Source organism: Ambystoma mexicanum, chromosome 9 (genome assembly GCF_040938575.1).
Source record: "Ambystoma mexicanum isolate Mex_15411 chromosome 9, UKY_AmexF1_1, whole genome shotgun sequence".
Classification (NCBI taxonomy): domain Eukaryota; kingdom Metazoa; phylum Chordata; class Amphibia; order Caudata; family Ambystomatidae; genus Ambystoma; species Ambystoma mexicanum.
Window position 1 is genome coordinate 569,653,688 of NC_090931.1, and position 15,802 is coordinate 569,669,489.

At 45.7% G+C, this 15,802-nt stretch overlaps 1 protein-coding gene across 1 annotated transcript in view; it reads right to left on the minus strand.

The window, feature by feature from the left end:
• The window catches only part of VPS53 (VPS53 subunit of GARP complex), a 1,349,775-nt gene that overhangs the window by 696,850 nt on the left and 637,123 nt on the right, over positions 1-15,802 (minus strand). Inside the window, exon 10 of the mRNA XM_069615168.1 lies at positions 12,761-12,903. Within this exon, the coding sequence (XP_069471269.1) occupies positions 12,761-12,903 (143 nt within the window). The remainder of the gene's footprint in view (positions 1-12,760; positions 12,904-15,802) is intronic.

Here is a 15,802-nt window from a genome sequence, read left to right on the forward strand (position 1 = left end):
GGTTAAAGCGCAGACCAGGGGTGTCAATAAGTACAAGTAAGGGGACTTTACGGTTACAGATACAGACCCAAGTGAAAGGGTTGCCAGAAGGCAGTGCGGGTGTGTGGATAGGGTGAGCAGGAACCTGGGACCGAATATCAGAGGGCAACCAGGTGCCCGGTGCCGAGGCAGAAAGATCAGCAGGGGAGAGGAAGAGCAAAGGCAGAAAGCAAAGAGGAAGTTCTTGAGGTGCTTCCGGAATGGAAGATGGTTTTCTTAAAGTTTCAGAGAGGCAGGGAGGCAGTTCCAGAGGGAGGTCCCAGCTGAGGAAAGGGATCTACCCCCAACTCGTTGCTTGGAGAAGCGACTGACCCTGAGGGAGATGGAGGTGGAGGAGCGAAGAGCTCGAGTAGAAAGGTATTTACAGAGGGAGAGTTGAAGGTAATATGGACCCAGGCCCCAGAAACTTTGTGGACAATGCAAAGGGTCTTGAATTTAATCCTTGCAGCCACTGGGAGCCAATGAAGAGATTTCAGGGCTGGAGAGATACGATACCAGGGCGTGAGGCCAAGGACAAGTCTCGCAGTCCTGTTCTGGATGAGTTGCAGAGAGCAGAGAGTGGAAGCAGGAAGATTTAGAAACAGGCTGTTGCAGTAGTCCAGCCTAGAGAGAACCATGGCTCTAGAGACAGTGAGCTTCTGGGGGAAGGAGAGGAAAGGAAAAATACCTCTAAGGAGGTGAAGTTGGTAGTTTGACTTCTTAGAGACGTCTGAGATGTGAGGAAAAAAGGAGACTGTGGAGTCAAAGATGACTCGGAGGTTCTTAACCTCACAGGTGGGAGCAGTAAGAGGGCGAAGGGAGGCCGGCCAGAGAGTGTCAGGATCAGGACCTGCTTCCCCTCTAGAGACAGAGCGAATGGTCTCAGGGCTAACCTGATGGCTCGCAACTCCAGCCTGATGATATGCCATCTGCCTTCCATCGCTGACCAGAGGACTTTCACCTGCAAGTCCTCGGAGTGAGCGCCCCAACCCTTCAGAGACGCATTCATGACCACTCAGGACTGCAGCCACAGAGGGAAGAAGAGCTCCCTTGTCATGAGGTTGCTGCTGTCAGCCCACCAACCACGGTCGTCGACAACTGCCCTGGATACCTTGACTGAGTATGAGACGGCTCTGATGTACTGGAACCACTGGACTTGTAGGTGCCATTGAAGAGATCTCATGTGTAGCCTGGCCTTTGGCACTATAAAGATACAGATTACGAGGCCTAAAAGGCAGAGGAAGGAAGCTGCTGGTAAGGCAGTGTGGTTCCAGAACTGGTTCACCATCTGCGCAATGCTGTTGACCCTCTCCACGGGGGCGAAAGGCCTCACCCACCATAGTGTCTAGGACTGCTCCGATGAACTGGATCCTCTGGTCTGGCGTCACTTGGGAGGTCTTCAAAAACTTGGAGAAGCCCAGGCTCTGGAGTAGTAAGCAGATATCCTCTAGGTGAGACAAAACCCGCTTTGCTGACCTTCCCCCGGATCAGCCTAGGTACGGGAATACATGGATTCCGGATCTCCTGTGGTGAGCCGCGACTACTGCCATGAGCTTGGTGAAGACCCTTAGAGTGGAGGTCAACCCAAAGGGAAGCACCTTGAACTAATAGTGCTTTTCCCCTATGAGGAACCCCAGGAACGCCCTGTGCTTTCGATGCATCAGCACATGGAAAGAAGCGTACTGCAGATCTATAGACACTAGCCAGTGCTGCAATTTCAGAGCACAGAGAATTTCTCTCAACATCACCATTTTGAACTTGTTCAAGGCCCTGTGGTCCAAAATGGGATGGAGACCTCCCTTCTTGGGTACTGGGAAATACCGGGAATACCAACCCGATCCTCTCTGCTCCGGTGGTACCTCTTCCACAGCTCCCTTTAACAACAGGGCTCTCAGTTCTTTTTGGAGCTTCTGTCCCAGTTGGCTTGGAGGTGGTGGGGTTCTGTCTGGATGCTTCCTTAAGAAGTGCAGACAATGACCCCACCGCACGACCTCCAGGGCGCAGGCGTCAAAGGTGAACAACTGCCGTTGGGGCCATTGCTCTGACAGCTGTCTACCAAACGGCAAGTTGTGGGAGGGGAAAAATCAAAGCGGCTTAGAGGGTGGGGCCACCCCCGCTGCTGTTTGTTGGCCTCTGGAAGAAACCCTGCCCCTTCCAGGGCGTGAGAAACACTTCTTCCCTTGTCTGGCCTGCAAGAGCTGCGCCTTCCTGCTGTAAGACACATTGGGTCTCATCACTAGTTGGGCTGTAGCCCTTAAATGCGGCGGTAATGGTATTACCACCGCATTTAAGGGCTGGCCCTATCATTAGTTGGGCGCTAAATCGCCTGTTTTACTTCCAGCTTTTTTCTGGAGGTGAAAATCCCTGTTTTCTGCGGTATTACAGCCGGCTGTATCAGCCCGCAGTATTAGCACCGAAAATTCCCCATTGGATCCAATGGACCCAATCAGGAATGGGGATTTACCATTAAGGCCCAACCCGTGATCGGGTGGTAATACCACCAGACCGGTCAGTGCTAGGGCTATTACAGTCGGAGGTATTACAGCCGGGAATACAGCCCAACTCGTGATGAGGCCCATAGCGTCTGTAGCCCCTGCTCCTAGAGGCGAAGCTGAAGGCAGGTTTGGCCGGCTGCGCAGCTAGGCCCAGTGACTTTGCAGCAATCTTTGACTCCTTAAATTGTTCTTGGGAGCCATCGACCTTCTGGCCGAAAATGAAATCACCCTCAAAGGACATGTCCAGCAGTTTGTTTTCAACATTAGGCAAAAAGCCTGAAGACCTTAAATAGGCCTGCCTCCTCAATGCAATAGCGGATGCCATTGAATGGCCCATGCAGTCGGCCATGTCCAGGCCCGTTTGCAGCTAATGCCTGGCCACTTCTTTCCCATGCTCCACCAGCTGTAAGAAGCTATCCCACATTTCCCCCTCCACTGCCCTCCAGAGGCTGAAAGAGTATTATGCTAAACCACTGGCCACGTTATTAGCTTTCAGAGCTATGCAGCCGGAGGTCAAAACTTTCTTGGCCATAGTGCCAATTCTTTTATCTTCTCTGTCAGGAGGCAGATTGGAGGTTGACGATGTTGGTCTGGTGGAAAATGTGGCAGCCTGCACAATAAGACCTTGCGGGGAAGGGTGAGAAGACAAAAATGACTGGTCCCCTCTTGCCGGCCTGTACTTTCTGGTCATGATGGAGCAGGGATGCTGCCACAGGGAGGTTACTGGATCAGCAATGGTTCAGAGGCATATTACTTTCAGTAACAGAACCTTGCGGTTTGTGGGAAGGCCCCAGCATTAAATATTTTGGTGCCGTCTTCGGCGTCTAGCCGAAGGATTACCTGAAGCCAATGGTGTCGGCAATGGGGCTTGCGTGGGGATGGCTTACCAAGGCCTGCTGCTTGGGTTGAGGCCCCATGCGCTTGCAGCAGCTTCTTTCGCTACATTTCTAGCATCTGGACCTTGAAATCCGAGGCAAAGCCTTCTGGCGGTCAAATGAAAAATACAAAACCTGATGAGAATATGTCAAAAGAGTTGAAGACTCGATCACTGTGTCCCTAAAGAGTGTCGAGCACGCAGAAAAAAGTAACTCAGATATGAGGCTTAGTGACGTGCTATATATATACGGCACCCAACGTCGTCACGCTAAAGGGGGCAGAGTTTGAAGCCTGTTTTACGTTAGTCGATTCCTTTAACCTGGCCCAAAGGACATGGCAGTGTGGGCTGTTCGGGAGAGATGAAAGCAGAAGGCAGACCAAGAGTCCAGGTGGAGGAAGGAGGCTGCAGCAGAGCATGGAGGAGAATTTTAGAAGCATACGCAAGTTAAGATATTGGTTGGTCAGGATCAGGGACCTGATCCACACGTGGTGGGCCTGTCCGGTGGCAGAGACATATTGGAAGGAAGTTTTGAGTCATATCAAAAATTTGATGGGGGTACAGCTTCCTTTTGACCAAGCAGTGGTTTTGCTAGTAGAGGCAGTAGAAGGAAGTGGTGTCTAGTCAAACGGTCGACAAATGGTCGACACAATTTGGTCGACAGGACAAATTACCGAATTTTTTTTTAGTTACATATTTTTTTTAGGTTTTATTTTTACGGAAAAAAAGGGGTTTTAAGCAAAAAAAAGGGGGTTGGGGGACCCCCAAAAAACAAAAAAAATGTGAAAAAACAAAAAAAATGTGATCATTTGACCTGTCGGCCTTTTGGTGTCGACCATTTGTCCTGTCGACCATTTAGATTCGACCATTTGACCTACACCCGAAGGAAGTTATGCAAACACTGGAAATAGAGCCACCCTCATCACCCACATGCTGAGCGCTGCCAGAATCAATTTAGCACAAGCATGGAAAAACAAACATGGGCCGGTGGTGGGTGGGACCATGGGTACTTATGGCTATTGAAAAGGTGACGGCTCTGGCATATAGCTCATATACAAAATACTTGAATACATGGATGGCACTCCACGAGTTCACAAAGGACAAGGAAGAAATGTACTTTAAACCCAACATTCTTCGTAAGGTCTCTATCCTTGAAGGTAGTGAAGGTAGTACTAACCTGCAATGCACTCTATTGTTTTTAAAGAAGAAGCTTATGTTCAACCGTACACTGATAAGATTAAAATAGCGAAAGGGGAAGTTATAATGGTTATACTCAAGAGCCTATAGATGTTGGAGATGAGAACTGAATGTAAGAATGATGGGAAGAAACTGTATATTGTAGCTCTCATGCATGTCTGTAATGGGAGCTCTTCGAAGAAATTAAAGTTTATTTTAAAAAAAGAAAATGGTATTTGGGTATTGGAGTGTGTGGAAGTTGAGTGAGAATAAGGGAGCGTGTAGGAGGTGTAAGAGAGTGGTTGGTAAAGGTTGAGTGAAGGGAGGGTGACTGGAGAAGTGCAAGGATAGTAGTCGAGTGGTAGAAGAGTGTAGTGAATTGGGATGAGTGCAGTGGGAGGAGATTGTAGTGCAGTGGGAGGAGAGATTAGTGCAGTGGGTGAGAACATAAGAGTAGAAGGAGGAGGACAGAGTAGTGAGGGGAGTGGAGAGTAGCAAAGATGTAAAGGTAGAATAGTAGGCGTGAGAAGTAGTGAAAAAAGGGAGTAGTAGAGAGTACGGAGTTGACAGTGGTAAGGAAGGGTGTATAGTGGGCAGAGGCTAGTAGTAAGTAGGAGTAGAGGAAGGAGAACCATCAGAGGGATAGATGAGGGAGAGAGCAACAGAAGGGATATATGTTGGGAGCAGGAGCAGACTGGAAAGTAGGAGGAAGGAAAAGGGGACAGAGCGAAGCACAGGTCACTAATTATAAGGAAGTGAGAGGAAAGGCCCACTTGGGCAACTGGCAGGCACTTATTCCAGTTGTTAAGACCATAGCTGTTCTTGTGTGACCCCTGGATATGATCCACCTAGAAGACTCTCAAGGGTGTCAGCTAGATAATGCATTTACCTTTAGCCCATCACAACAGCTATTAGATAGTATGGGCCACCGATCTTCAATGACCACCTTGGGATTTAGGGATGCCAGGGCTAGGGAGGGAAAAGCCCACAGGAGGCAAGAAAGAGAGGGACATCTCTTACAGAGCTCCTTCACAAGCATTTTAAGGAAAACCCTTGAACTGTCTCTAAGAGTTAGTGTGTCTTTGAGGCCATCTGGCGCATCCTTTAAGGCCCCAAATATTTTGATGAATAAATAATATTCTGTCACTTTCTTTGTAATTCTATTTGAAAGTAACAGGCACATCATTATCAGTCTCTATCATCTCTAATTAGCACATAATTGTTGGTTTCCAGCAATTCCACTAAGAACATATTGATTTACTTATGCCCAAATATCAAATCACCTTTTCCCCACTTAAGAGATAGCAGTGTACTCAAAACACACATGAATTTCATGTAATAGTATGTCATGCCATTGTAGATCATCGCAAAGTAAGGCATGACATGCCTCTCCCCGTAGTATTGACAATCTGTGCAAGGTCCCAGTTTTTCATTCCTAGTAAGCTCCCTTTAAGGACCTAGTTTACACAATTTCAGTGCACTGCAGTGATATATTGCATCTGAGCAGACCTCACAAAGTGGAAGGGGGATGTATGTATCATGGCTATGAAGGATTGCCATTGTTAAAACGAATATTCTCCCCTGCCTACTATATCTCTTCCAGGCAATCCCTTTGCTCTTGCCGGGGAAGTTGATGAGAGATCCAGGAGAGCATCATGGGTTTTATCTGGAATGGGAAAAAGCCATGTATAGGGAGGAACATCCTATTTAGAAGTAAGACTCAGGGGGTGGTGGGCTGCCTCAATGTGCTAAAGTACCTTCAGGCTGCGCAACTGAGAGCCATGGCGGAGTGGGGGAGGGAGAATAACCAATACACTGGGTGATCATGGTACAAGCGGTGGCGGGAGAATTCCTTTGGAAAATACTGTGGATGCGAAAGGAAGACAGGCCAGGAGGGCTTATGGAAACCCCGATCACAAGGAATACGCTGGCGTTTTGGGACCAATTAAATAGGAGACTCACGCTAGCACTGTAGCCATTGCTCTGAACCCCTATCTTTCGTAATCCAGCATTACCACCAGGAATGGATTACAACAGGTTCAATAGATGGATAGCAGGAGGGGTAAGGGAAATTGGAGAATCAATTCAGGTCATTCGAAAGCTGCTGTAGGGAGTTTGACCTTGGAATGGTGGATCAGCATGCCTACTAGCAGCTAAAACACTGTGCAGGGGCCCCCACATCAATGGAAGGGGCCACAAGGGAACAGATAAAATGGGAAAAGTTAATGTCTTCCACCAAAAACAATAGGGGCTGATTTCAGCCATCTATAAAGATCTTGTCGGACAAGGAGGAGTTGGAGAGCTGGGCAATGAGGGGCAAATGGGAGAGGGCACTGGGAAGAGTATTCACAGATAAGAAATGGGATAACGCCTTAAAGGGATGGTGCGACCACCCATATACCTCGGTACAGCATCATGAGCTACAATACAAGTTGCTACACCAGTAGAACTACACCCCGGAAAAACTCCATAAAATGTACAACTCCACATCAGCACTGTGCTGGAGGGGCTGTGGGGGGAGGGAACGGTGGAACATATTTGGTGGGGATGTCCGCAGCTCAAGCACTTCTGGCAGGAGGTGAAGTCGAAGGTGGTCGGGATATAAGGAGTTGACATAGAACTTGATGGAGCTATGGGGCTCCTGGGGGAGCAACGGTTGGGAGGGGGAGCTGGAACACTATGGGCAAACCTACTGATGAGTGTGAGGAGCTGTATAGCGAGACAATGGAAACAGATGGAACCACCATCTATTGTACAATGGTATTATGAAATTTGGGACACTGTGGATGTGGAGAAAATGACTGCGATAATACGAGGGACACTTAAGAAATGTAAGAAAAATTGGTTGCCCTTTCTTACCTATGCACTCAAGGACCATACAAACCTATACATCACAAAGAGACTGGGGTGCTCGGGACATTACAGGGGGAAGAGGACTGAGCCAAAGAAGAGAGGATACAGAGGGTTGTCTCACAGGACTGCTTGGGGGTAGGGAGGTGTTAGGCTGGAAGGGGGGTTTTGAAGTTACTATGGCAAGAAATGTTAAATGGTACAGAGCCGAGCTTAAACAATCTATGCAAATGCTAAGCTATTGTACATGTGAACATTGATGAGTTAATAAAGCTTTGGTTATAGAAAAAAATAAAATAATGGCAGGCAGTGTGTTGAGCCTTGAGTCTCATTGCACAGGGACCAGGCTTTCAATTACTCAAAAAGCAACAGAAGATCACAATAGTTTTGCTGTTGGTGTTTTAAAAGGGCTTTTCTGACTGTGCTGATCTGGCCTGCCTTCAAGAAACTGCTCAGCCATGGTGTGTTCTGCAAGCCACTGGATACATTCTGGAATCAACTGCATTTTGCAGACTGTTTCTGGAACCAATAGAGCCTGAATAATGTATTCTGGTCGTTAAAGCTTTTTAATTTCTGAGACTTAGAAAAAGCGATTCAGCTGAGGTCTGAACCATGTTCTAGTATTGACCCATTATTCTCCTTCACCACACTTCTGGTATTTGTCAATGTACCTCTCTCATTAATTCCCGAACCAAACTTCAGCCCACAATCAGTTTTGCACGTTTGCAGTCTTTAATTCCCCAAAACTATGCAACTACCGCATTCTGGAGATGAAGGCATAAGTGCTCCCTGCGGCTCACTGATCACACCAATGAGCCTGCCTTTATTAACCCTCTGAGTCTGACCTCCAATGTTATATCAACTGCCCTTCAAGCCAGACTTTCGACCCTCTGAAGTAAAACTATTTCCACTTCGTAGCCTTTTGTCGTTATTTCTGCTTGTTCTTTTTTGTGCACTTGATCAATCTACTCCTTTCGAACCAGGAGTTTTTCATGTATGCTCAACGTTTTGATAGAAAATACGTATTCCCTTTTGACCATGAAGCCATGGTGAGCAGGGACCTCATTCTGGCGTAATTTACATGTTCTACTCACTTCCTATGCACCACATTCTGGTTCCCCACTCATAGGATTGTAACAGAATTGAGTATTTTCCTTTGGGTGTTATGAAAAACCTTGCTTCAGTATCCAGGTATTCCTAACAGTCTCAGTTTTCCTTTGGTAAGGTCTATATACTTATTAAGTCTGGGAGTTCATCTACTGACTTAAATGTGCTTAGTTGTTTTAAGTCTCTTTCTAGCTGTTTCCCAATGGATTAGGCCACAGAGCTAGCCCTAGAGTTAAGAACAGTTTTATTTATTTATTTAATGGGCATTTGTATGGCGCCCATACACAAGTGTTTGTTCAATCGCCTCTTTTTCATGCCATTCTTTTCCATTGTTCTGTAACTCTAATGCATAGTTTGGTTTCCTTGATTACTGAGGAAGGATTGCTTCTGTTACTTGAATGCATTGACGAGCACTGCATATTATTAAACAAGAGTGCCAGTGAGTTATGGAGGCACCATACAGCTCTCTGTGAAGGCATCATGAAGCAAGACACAGACAACAGATTCAACGATCGAACCAAAAACTTTCATTAACTTAAATGTCAAGAAGGAGCAAGGCCTAACTTGCCCTATGCTAAGGTGAGATTTCCCTACCTAAGGAAACTAAGGATAGTCTGAGTCAATAAGTTCAACTTAAAAGTCTCTCTGTGTCCAAAACCTATACTTGCCCTCACAACTAAAGCTAAACAATGTGTAGCGATGTCAGCACCAAAAGAAATAGTGTTCCAATTTAAAGTTCTAAGCTTCTTCCAGCTCTTGGCTTGCGTTTCAGCCTCTTCCCAAGTTCAAAACAGTTCCAATAGTCCCCAGGGTTCCCTTCCCCAAGTTTAACATAGTTCCAATAGGGCTTGGGGTTCCCTTCCGCAAGTTCAAAGGAGTTTCTTGACTTTCAATAAGTGCTCCAAACCAACTTGGCAACCTTTCAGGCTTTTTAATTTCAACAGTTCACTTGCTTGTTTTTTTCAATACTTGATAGGCACAATAGTTTTAGTAACTTAACTTTCCTTGGTTCACTCCAAGTAGGGGTTACTCGGTCTAGGCGAAGTTGTCGGACGCACGGTCCACCGATTACAGGTCACGCAACCGATAATCCTTGGCACTTTGTTATATTCACTTGTTCTCATTGGACGTCCTTGCCACCAGAGGCTCCCTCTTTGAACTTGTGTAAATTTTCCACTTGCAGCTCTATTTATCCTTGGCAAATTCTTGCCCCTGTCACAACGTGACTTTCACATCATTCACTTTGTGGGGTGCATTCCTTGTCACAACTTGCTTCCATGCGTCACAATAGTACTTATCAATTGTCTTTTCACTTGAATCCTAAGCCCTTGTTACTTTCTTTCATTTGGTTCCTACTTTTACATTGTTCATCACTGCCTTTTTATTTGCTTCTCTGCATACGAAAATGCACCTTACTTGCCTTTCACTCGTGCGGTGCTATTATGTAATTTGCACAACTTTTCCTTAGTTCAGTATTTAATAATACATGAAACACTTTGCAGCTTGCTCGGCATTCACAAAACGTACCTCCGGTTTCCTGAGCCCATTATCATGTGTTTTCATCAGGTCAGCATCTCTTTGTGCCCAAGCCCGCCCCTGAAGAGCCCCGGCGTGACTATTCCATTTCCCCCACTCACCTCTCTCTGGCAGCTCCTCCAGGTGCTTTTGGCTTTCTCCTCTGTGGTTTCTCGTTGCCCGTTCACTCGCCGGGAGCTCCGACTAGCAGCACCCGTCTCTTCCGAACCTTCCTGCTGCTTTTTGTGGCTTCCGGCAGCCTTCAGTGTCCCCTAGCTCCAGCGGGGGGGACACAGCACTTGATTCTACAGGGCTTTCTCACAGCCAGCTCAGGCTGCAGCGTCGTTGCTCCCCTGCAGCGCTCAACGACTTCTCTGCCTGCGCCTCTCCAGCCTGCTTCGTACAGGGTTGCTATGTCCTTTTCCCCAGGGCTTCTCGTCCCAAGCTGCTCTTGCCCGAGGCAGATCTGCCCTTGCCATTTGCTGGTTTCCTTTTATATTCAACTGTAGCCATTCAACTGGCTGCAGGTGTAAGTGCTTTGCCTGAACCCAATTAGTGGGACATGCCTGACCATGGTTGTAGTGTTTTACAGTCCTCTTCTTTGTCTCAGTATCAGAGTGGTGCGCACCAATAGGAGTGTGCATTACTCTTAGTTACCTCTTCTTCGCTCCAAAGGCATATAAATGTGAGACAGTGTGTGTGTCTGTATGAAAGAAGGGCAGACTGAACATAACCTATAAAAGGAGGGGTAGGGCAGGGTGCATTGATCAGGGAAAGGGGGATACCATGCCTCATCTGAAGACATCCTCTTCCCACACCCCAAGGACCCTCCACCCAGGTGATCCTCCCTCGCATATCCACCCCCCGGATCAGGATACAAAAGCGTTAGCCTTTCGCTAGCCACTTGAGAAGAGGATCAAAGAGGAGTAGATGGGAGGATGCCCTCAGGTTCCTCACATCTCACCCAACAAAAGTAGCTTACCAGTCTTTTCCCGTAGAAGGTAGAGCTCAATCTGAAAGAGGAAACTGTTATAAAATGCATCTGTGATCACTCTGCAAGCTGCAATGACAAAATAGCCCCAAACAGGAAAAAAACAAATTCCTTCCAGGGTTTATCATGTCTTTTCCTCCTTTCGTCCATTATGTTATATTGCCATTGCGTCTTAAGCAAATTATTGCTTTATTAAAAAAAAGTCCACTCTTTCCAAGCGCGGTCCCAGTCTGCATGCTCCAATTCAGTACTCATCTCAGTCTAGTCACATGGTATTGTCCAATCTTGATGCGCCATCCTGCCGACTCCCTTACTGTATTATCAGTATAGACGTTAGCATGATACATGTAAAAAATCACTCTGCCAGAATTCCCATTAATTTGCTTAGTATTGGGACCATTTCCACCTGAATTCTCCTTTGGGTATTTCCATTTCCATAAGGACACGTGTTGAGATTCATATCCAAAAATATGCATCAGACAATAGTAAAATGAAGAGACTGATGCAGATTAATTTCAAAGACCAGATTTTGTGTTTCCTTGATTATTCCCGAACTGACATACTGATGCCCCAGGCAGCATTTTCGTAGCAGCATGCTTTGTTTTAATTTATGGTGGTCAGTTTAATTATGGGACAAAAGGCTGTCTTTTATGTTCTCTGGTTAGATTTACTTATTTACTTTCACTTTTAGCCTACACTACTTTTTGAATAAGGGCACCTAAACCTAAAAGAGATGAATTGCCCTCAACCGCTACCAAACCTGGAGTTATTTTAACTTGTAAATGCTATTTTAACACTTTGTTCAAGATTTTATTGATAGTATATGCTGGAAGTGCAAATTAGTTCTGGCTGAGCTTAAAGAAATGATCCCCTCTACCTAATGAAGATTTAGAATCTTGCCTTGAAATGGTAGAGAAAAACTGGAACTCTAAGTGAGGGAGGTAGCTTTCTAAGATTGCTTAGCTTAAGGGGCAGATTTGGGCAGCACATTTTCAGTAGCTGGTGAGGGCCTTAACCATACTTTTGTCAATGGAAATGACAGAAGGCCTTAACCTTTCTTACTGTACTCACTCACCGGTATTCTTAGAAGTCTGATACTTAACATGTTACAGCACTATTCAAGCAGGCGTCCGCTTTCCAATGCTCTTCATAATAATGCTATTAAATCTTGAATAAAAGGTTCTTCGTTCTAACACAATTTATCCAGTCCTTACTTGTATTTGTCTTCCTACAAGGTTAGAGACAACTGCCCAGACGGTACCCCTATTCTCCCTCCTGCATCTGTTACTTGTTATTTAAGATAACCTACTCTGCTACACTGACTTAACTCGTTAGTCTAGGGCAGCCCTTTTCCAACTTACATAGTTCATTATTTTCACAAGGGGTGAGTAGACGTGGCAAAACAAGTGACTCCTTGAAAATCAGGGACAATGCCGTAAACCTCTATAGAAATCTCTGCTTCCTGTATAAACCCTGACAAAAAGAAAAGGACGGTATTATAGCAAAGAAAGCAACAAAGTGGAATTTTTGGCATACAGGGTTTAAAAGAAATAGTATAGTCCATCTTAATGCCTCAATAGTTGGCCCTCGATTAAGTACCTTTTAAGCAGGAGACAGTAACAAAAATATGTTTTTTTCAAGATGTGACAATAACTGGAGAAAGGAAACGTGCTTCCCCCAGTCCATTTGAAGAGTTGGCAACTTTCCTGGTCATTCAGAGGTCTCTGTGCCTACCTTGTAACAGTGCAGAACTCAACAGCAATCCTCTCTGTCATGCACCACTCAGCCGGGAACATGCGCCCGTACTTCTCTTCATAGTCCACCAACTGACGCTTTATCCAGGCGTAGCGTCTGTCAATCTTATCCAGCCAGGCAACCTTAAAAACAAAGAGTTCTCAACTTAAAATACAGCAATGGAAAATAACCACATAGTCTTTCAAACAAGTAAGCCTCAATCCCTGACTGAAAAACAAAGGTAACAAAAAAGTAGAAACAAAGCAGTAACCAAAAGGAGCTTTCTACCAATAGTCCCAGCTAAGCGAAACACCACCACAACCACAATCCTAATGCCTTAGTTATAACAACTGCGGACTCCAATATGAACTATGCAAACATGCTGTATTGAAATCCTCAAAATGACAACAAAATATGCTCCAGAAATCCAACACAAAGCCAGCAGACTGGACCTTGGTCACATAAGCCAAAGGACATCTCACTAGCCAGATTGAAACGACTCCTTACCAAAGCAAACCTAAAAGTGAACATGGCATGGTTCATTGGCAAATGACTAGCCATGGCAGCTCCTATTTAAATCCAAAACAAGAAATTTGTGCACACTCCAAAAATACCAGTTCGCTGAGCCTAAATCCTGCTCACCATTCACAAATTCAGGTCCACTAATAGGAGGAACAGACGTTTCAAGGTGCAACCTCAAAAGGTGGTAGGGTCAGTTAGGGTTAGTTTTGGAGTGTGGACGTATTTCTTGGGACATTCACATATGCCTGATGAGCACCTTAGTTTGGTAGGTAGGGAATACCCCAAAGCAAAAGGGAAAGTTAGATCTTATTGTTATTCTTTAATAAACAAGTCTTTGAAATGTCCTCAGTGTGTCTGCATCTTCCTTCTGACCCGCCATATATGGTGTAAGAGGAGTGGGATCTTTACCAACAGACAAAAGTTGTACTGTTCACCAAGTTGAGTCCCAAGGCCAAAGACCCTACGGTTGCTACCCAAAGTCCAAAGGGTTTGACTACAAAGTACCACAGAAATCATATACTACCCAGAGAAAGATGCCCAATTGCCATTGAATTAACATTAAACCCTCCCGAAGGAACCTATATACGACTAGCTTCAAAGTCCAGTTTGGCATGGAGATATGGGTTAGATGTTATGGCAGGAGCCATTGATCCAGACCTTCGAGTCGCTATTTGGATTCTCCTGCACAATCACAGAAATAATCTGTATACAGCAAACAAGGATGAGAAGAAAGCTCAAGGGATACTTGAAAAACATTGTTACTGATATCCTAAGAAGTTGTCATACAAAACGAAACAGACCGGGGATTAAAAGGGTTTGGAGAATCAGACCTTTCCAGGAGAAAGAAACCCCCGCCCCTAGAGTCAGAGGAGGTCGACCCCTTACCTGATCTAGTGTTCACCCAGGGGAAGAACCTCATCCTCTCGGAGGCCTTTGAAAATGTAGTCACGAAGGAATCAGGATGCAGTCAGGCCGGTATAGGTTTGGAGATGTGACTCCAGAGGGAGTATCTCAAACACAACTAGAAGTCCCACAAAGCAACAGCCAGATTGGGCCTCATTACGAAACTGGCAGTGACGGTATGAATGTCCCGCCGAATTGCGAGTTATGGTCGCGGGTGCCTGACAGCCCACCAGGTCTTACCTGGCGGGCTGTGTGGCACCCGCAAGCATAACTCGTAATTGCACTGGCACCGTTATCAACAGTGCCGGCGCATTCATGCTGCACACCCCCTTTCTGCCCTATCGGGCAGAATGGGGATCAGGAGCCCGGCAATATTGCCACCCACGAATGGGCAATTACCGGCCCATTCAACTCATAATGGGCCAGTTATTGCCCAATCGTGGGTGCCGGTAGCGAGCATGGCAGTAGCTGTGCCTGCCATACAGGCACAGCTACCACCATGCTCGTAATAAGGCCCATTTTCTTAGAACTAGGCCACTCCCATCTGACAGCTGCACATTAAGGAGTAGGGAAGAGGCAAAGCCAAATAACACCAAAATTCTATTGGGCAGGCGTATTTGCCGTTATTAAGAACTTTGTGCTGACGTGTGAGCTCTGCCAGAAAACAGCAACACTCCAGTTCCGACAGCCCATTGCAACAATTATCCATCATTGAAATCCTGTTTTCAAGGATAGCAATGAATATAGTGGGCCCATTAGAGAAATCTAGACTAGGAAATTGTTTCATTCAAGTAGTCATGGACTATGCCACTCGTTATCTAGAAGCATTCCCTCTGCTTAACACCACTACACAACGAACACTAAAGCATTTATTAACTTTCCTCTTGAGAGTAGGATTTCGAAAGGATAACCTTATAGGCCAGGGTACCACCTTTATGTCCTGTTTGATGCAAGAGGGAAAATAAATGCTTAATATTAAAACCCTGAGAACATCTGTGTACCACCCCCAAACCGACGGATTAGTAGAAAGTTTCAATCAAATGTTAAAACTAATACTGCACAAGTTGGTAGAAGCTGACATGAAAAAATGGGATGTGAGGATACCAGGGACATTATTCGCAGCCAGGAAGACCACACAGTCTTCCGCAGGATACTCGCTGTTTGAACTTCTCTATGGGAAAGAACCCTGAAAGATGTTAGACATGTTAAAGGAAATGTGGGAAGATAGAGTAAAAGCCATTTTACCAATCCCTCAAACTGCCCAGAATCAAAGATCCCATATGGCAGTGGTAAGAGAAATTTACGAAAACACCTACGTCAAGCCCAAAAACATCAACCGGCTAGCTATAACAGACATGTTGTACCCCGTACCTTCTCTGTTGTATAGTCAGTCTTGGTTCATATACCCACTTTGGAAAACAAGACGATTTCTAATTGGAATGCACCCTATAAAGTTTTAGAAAGGAAAGGCTCCCTGAACTATCTTATATCACAACCTGATAGACAACAGAACACTAAGGTCTATCATGTCAACTTGCTCAGGAATGGAGAATAGGACACCACCATTACTATGGCTGCTCGCCTTACATACTCTGATGAGGAAATTACCTTAGTCTC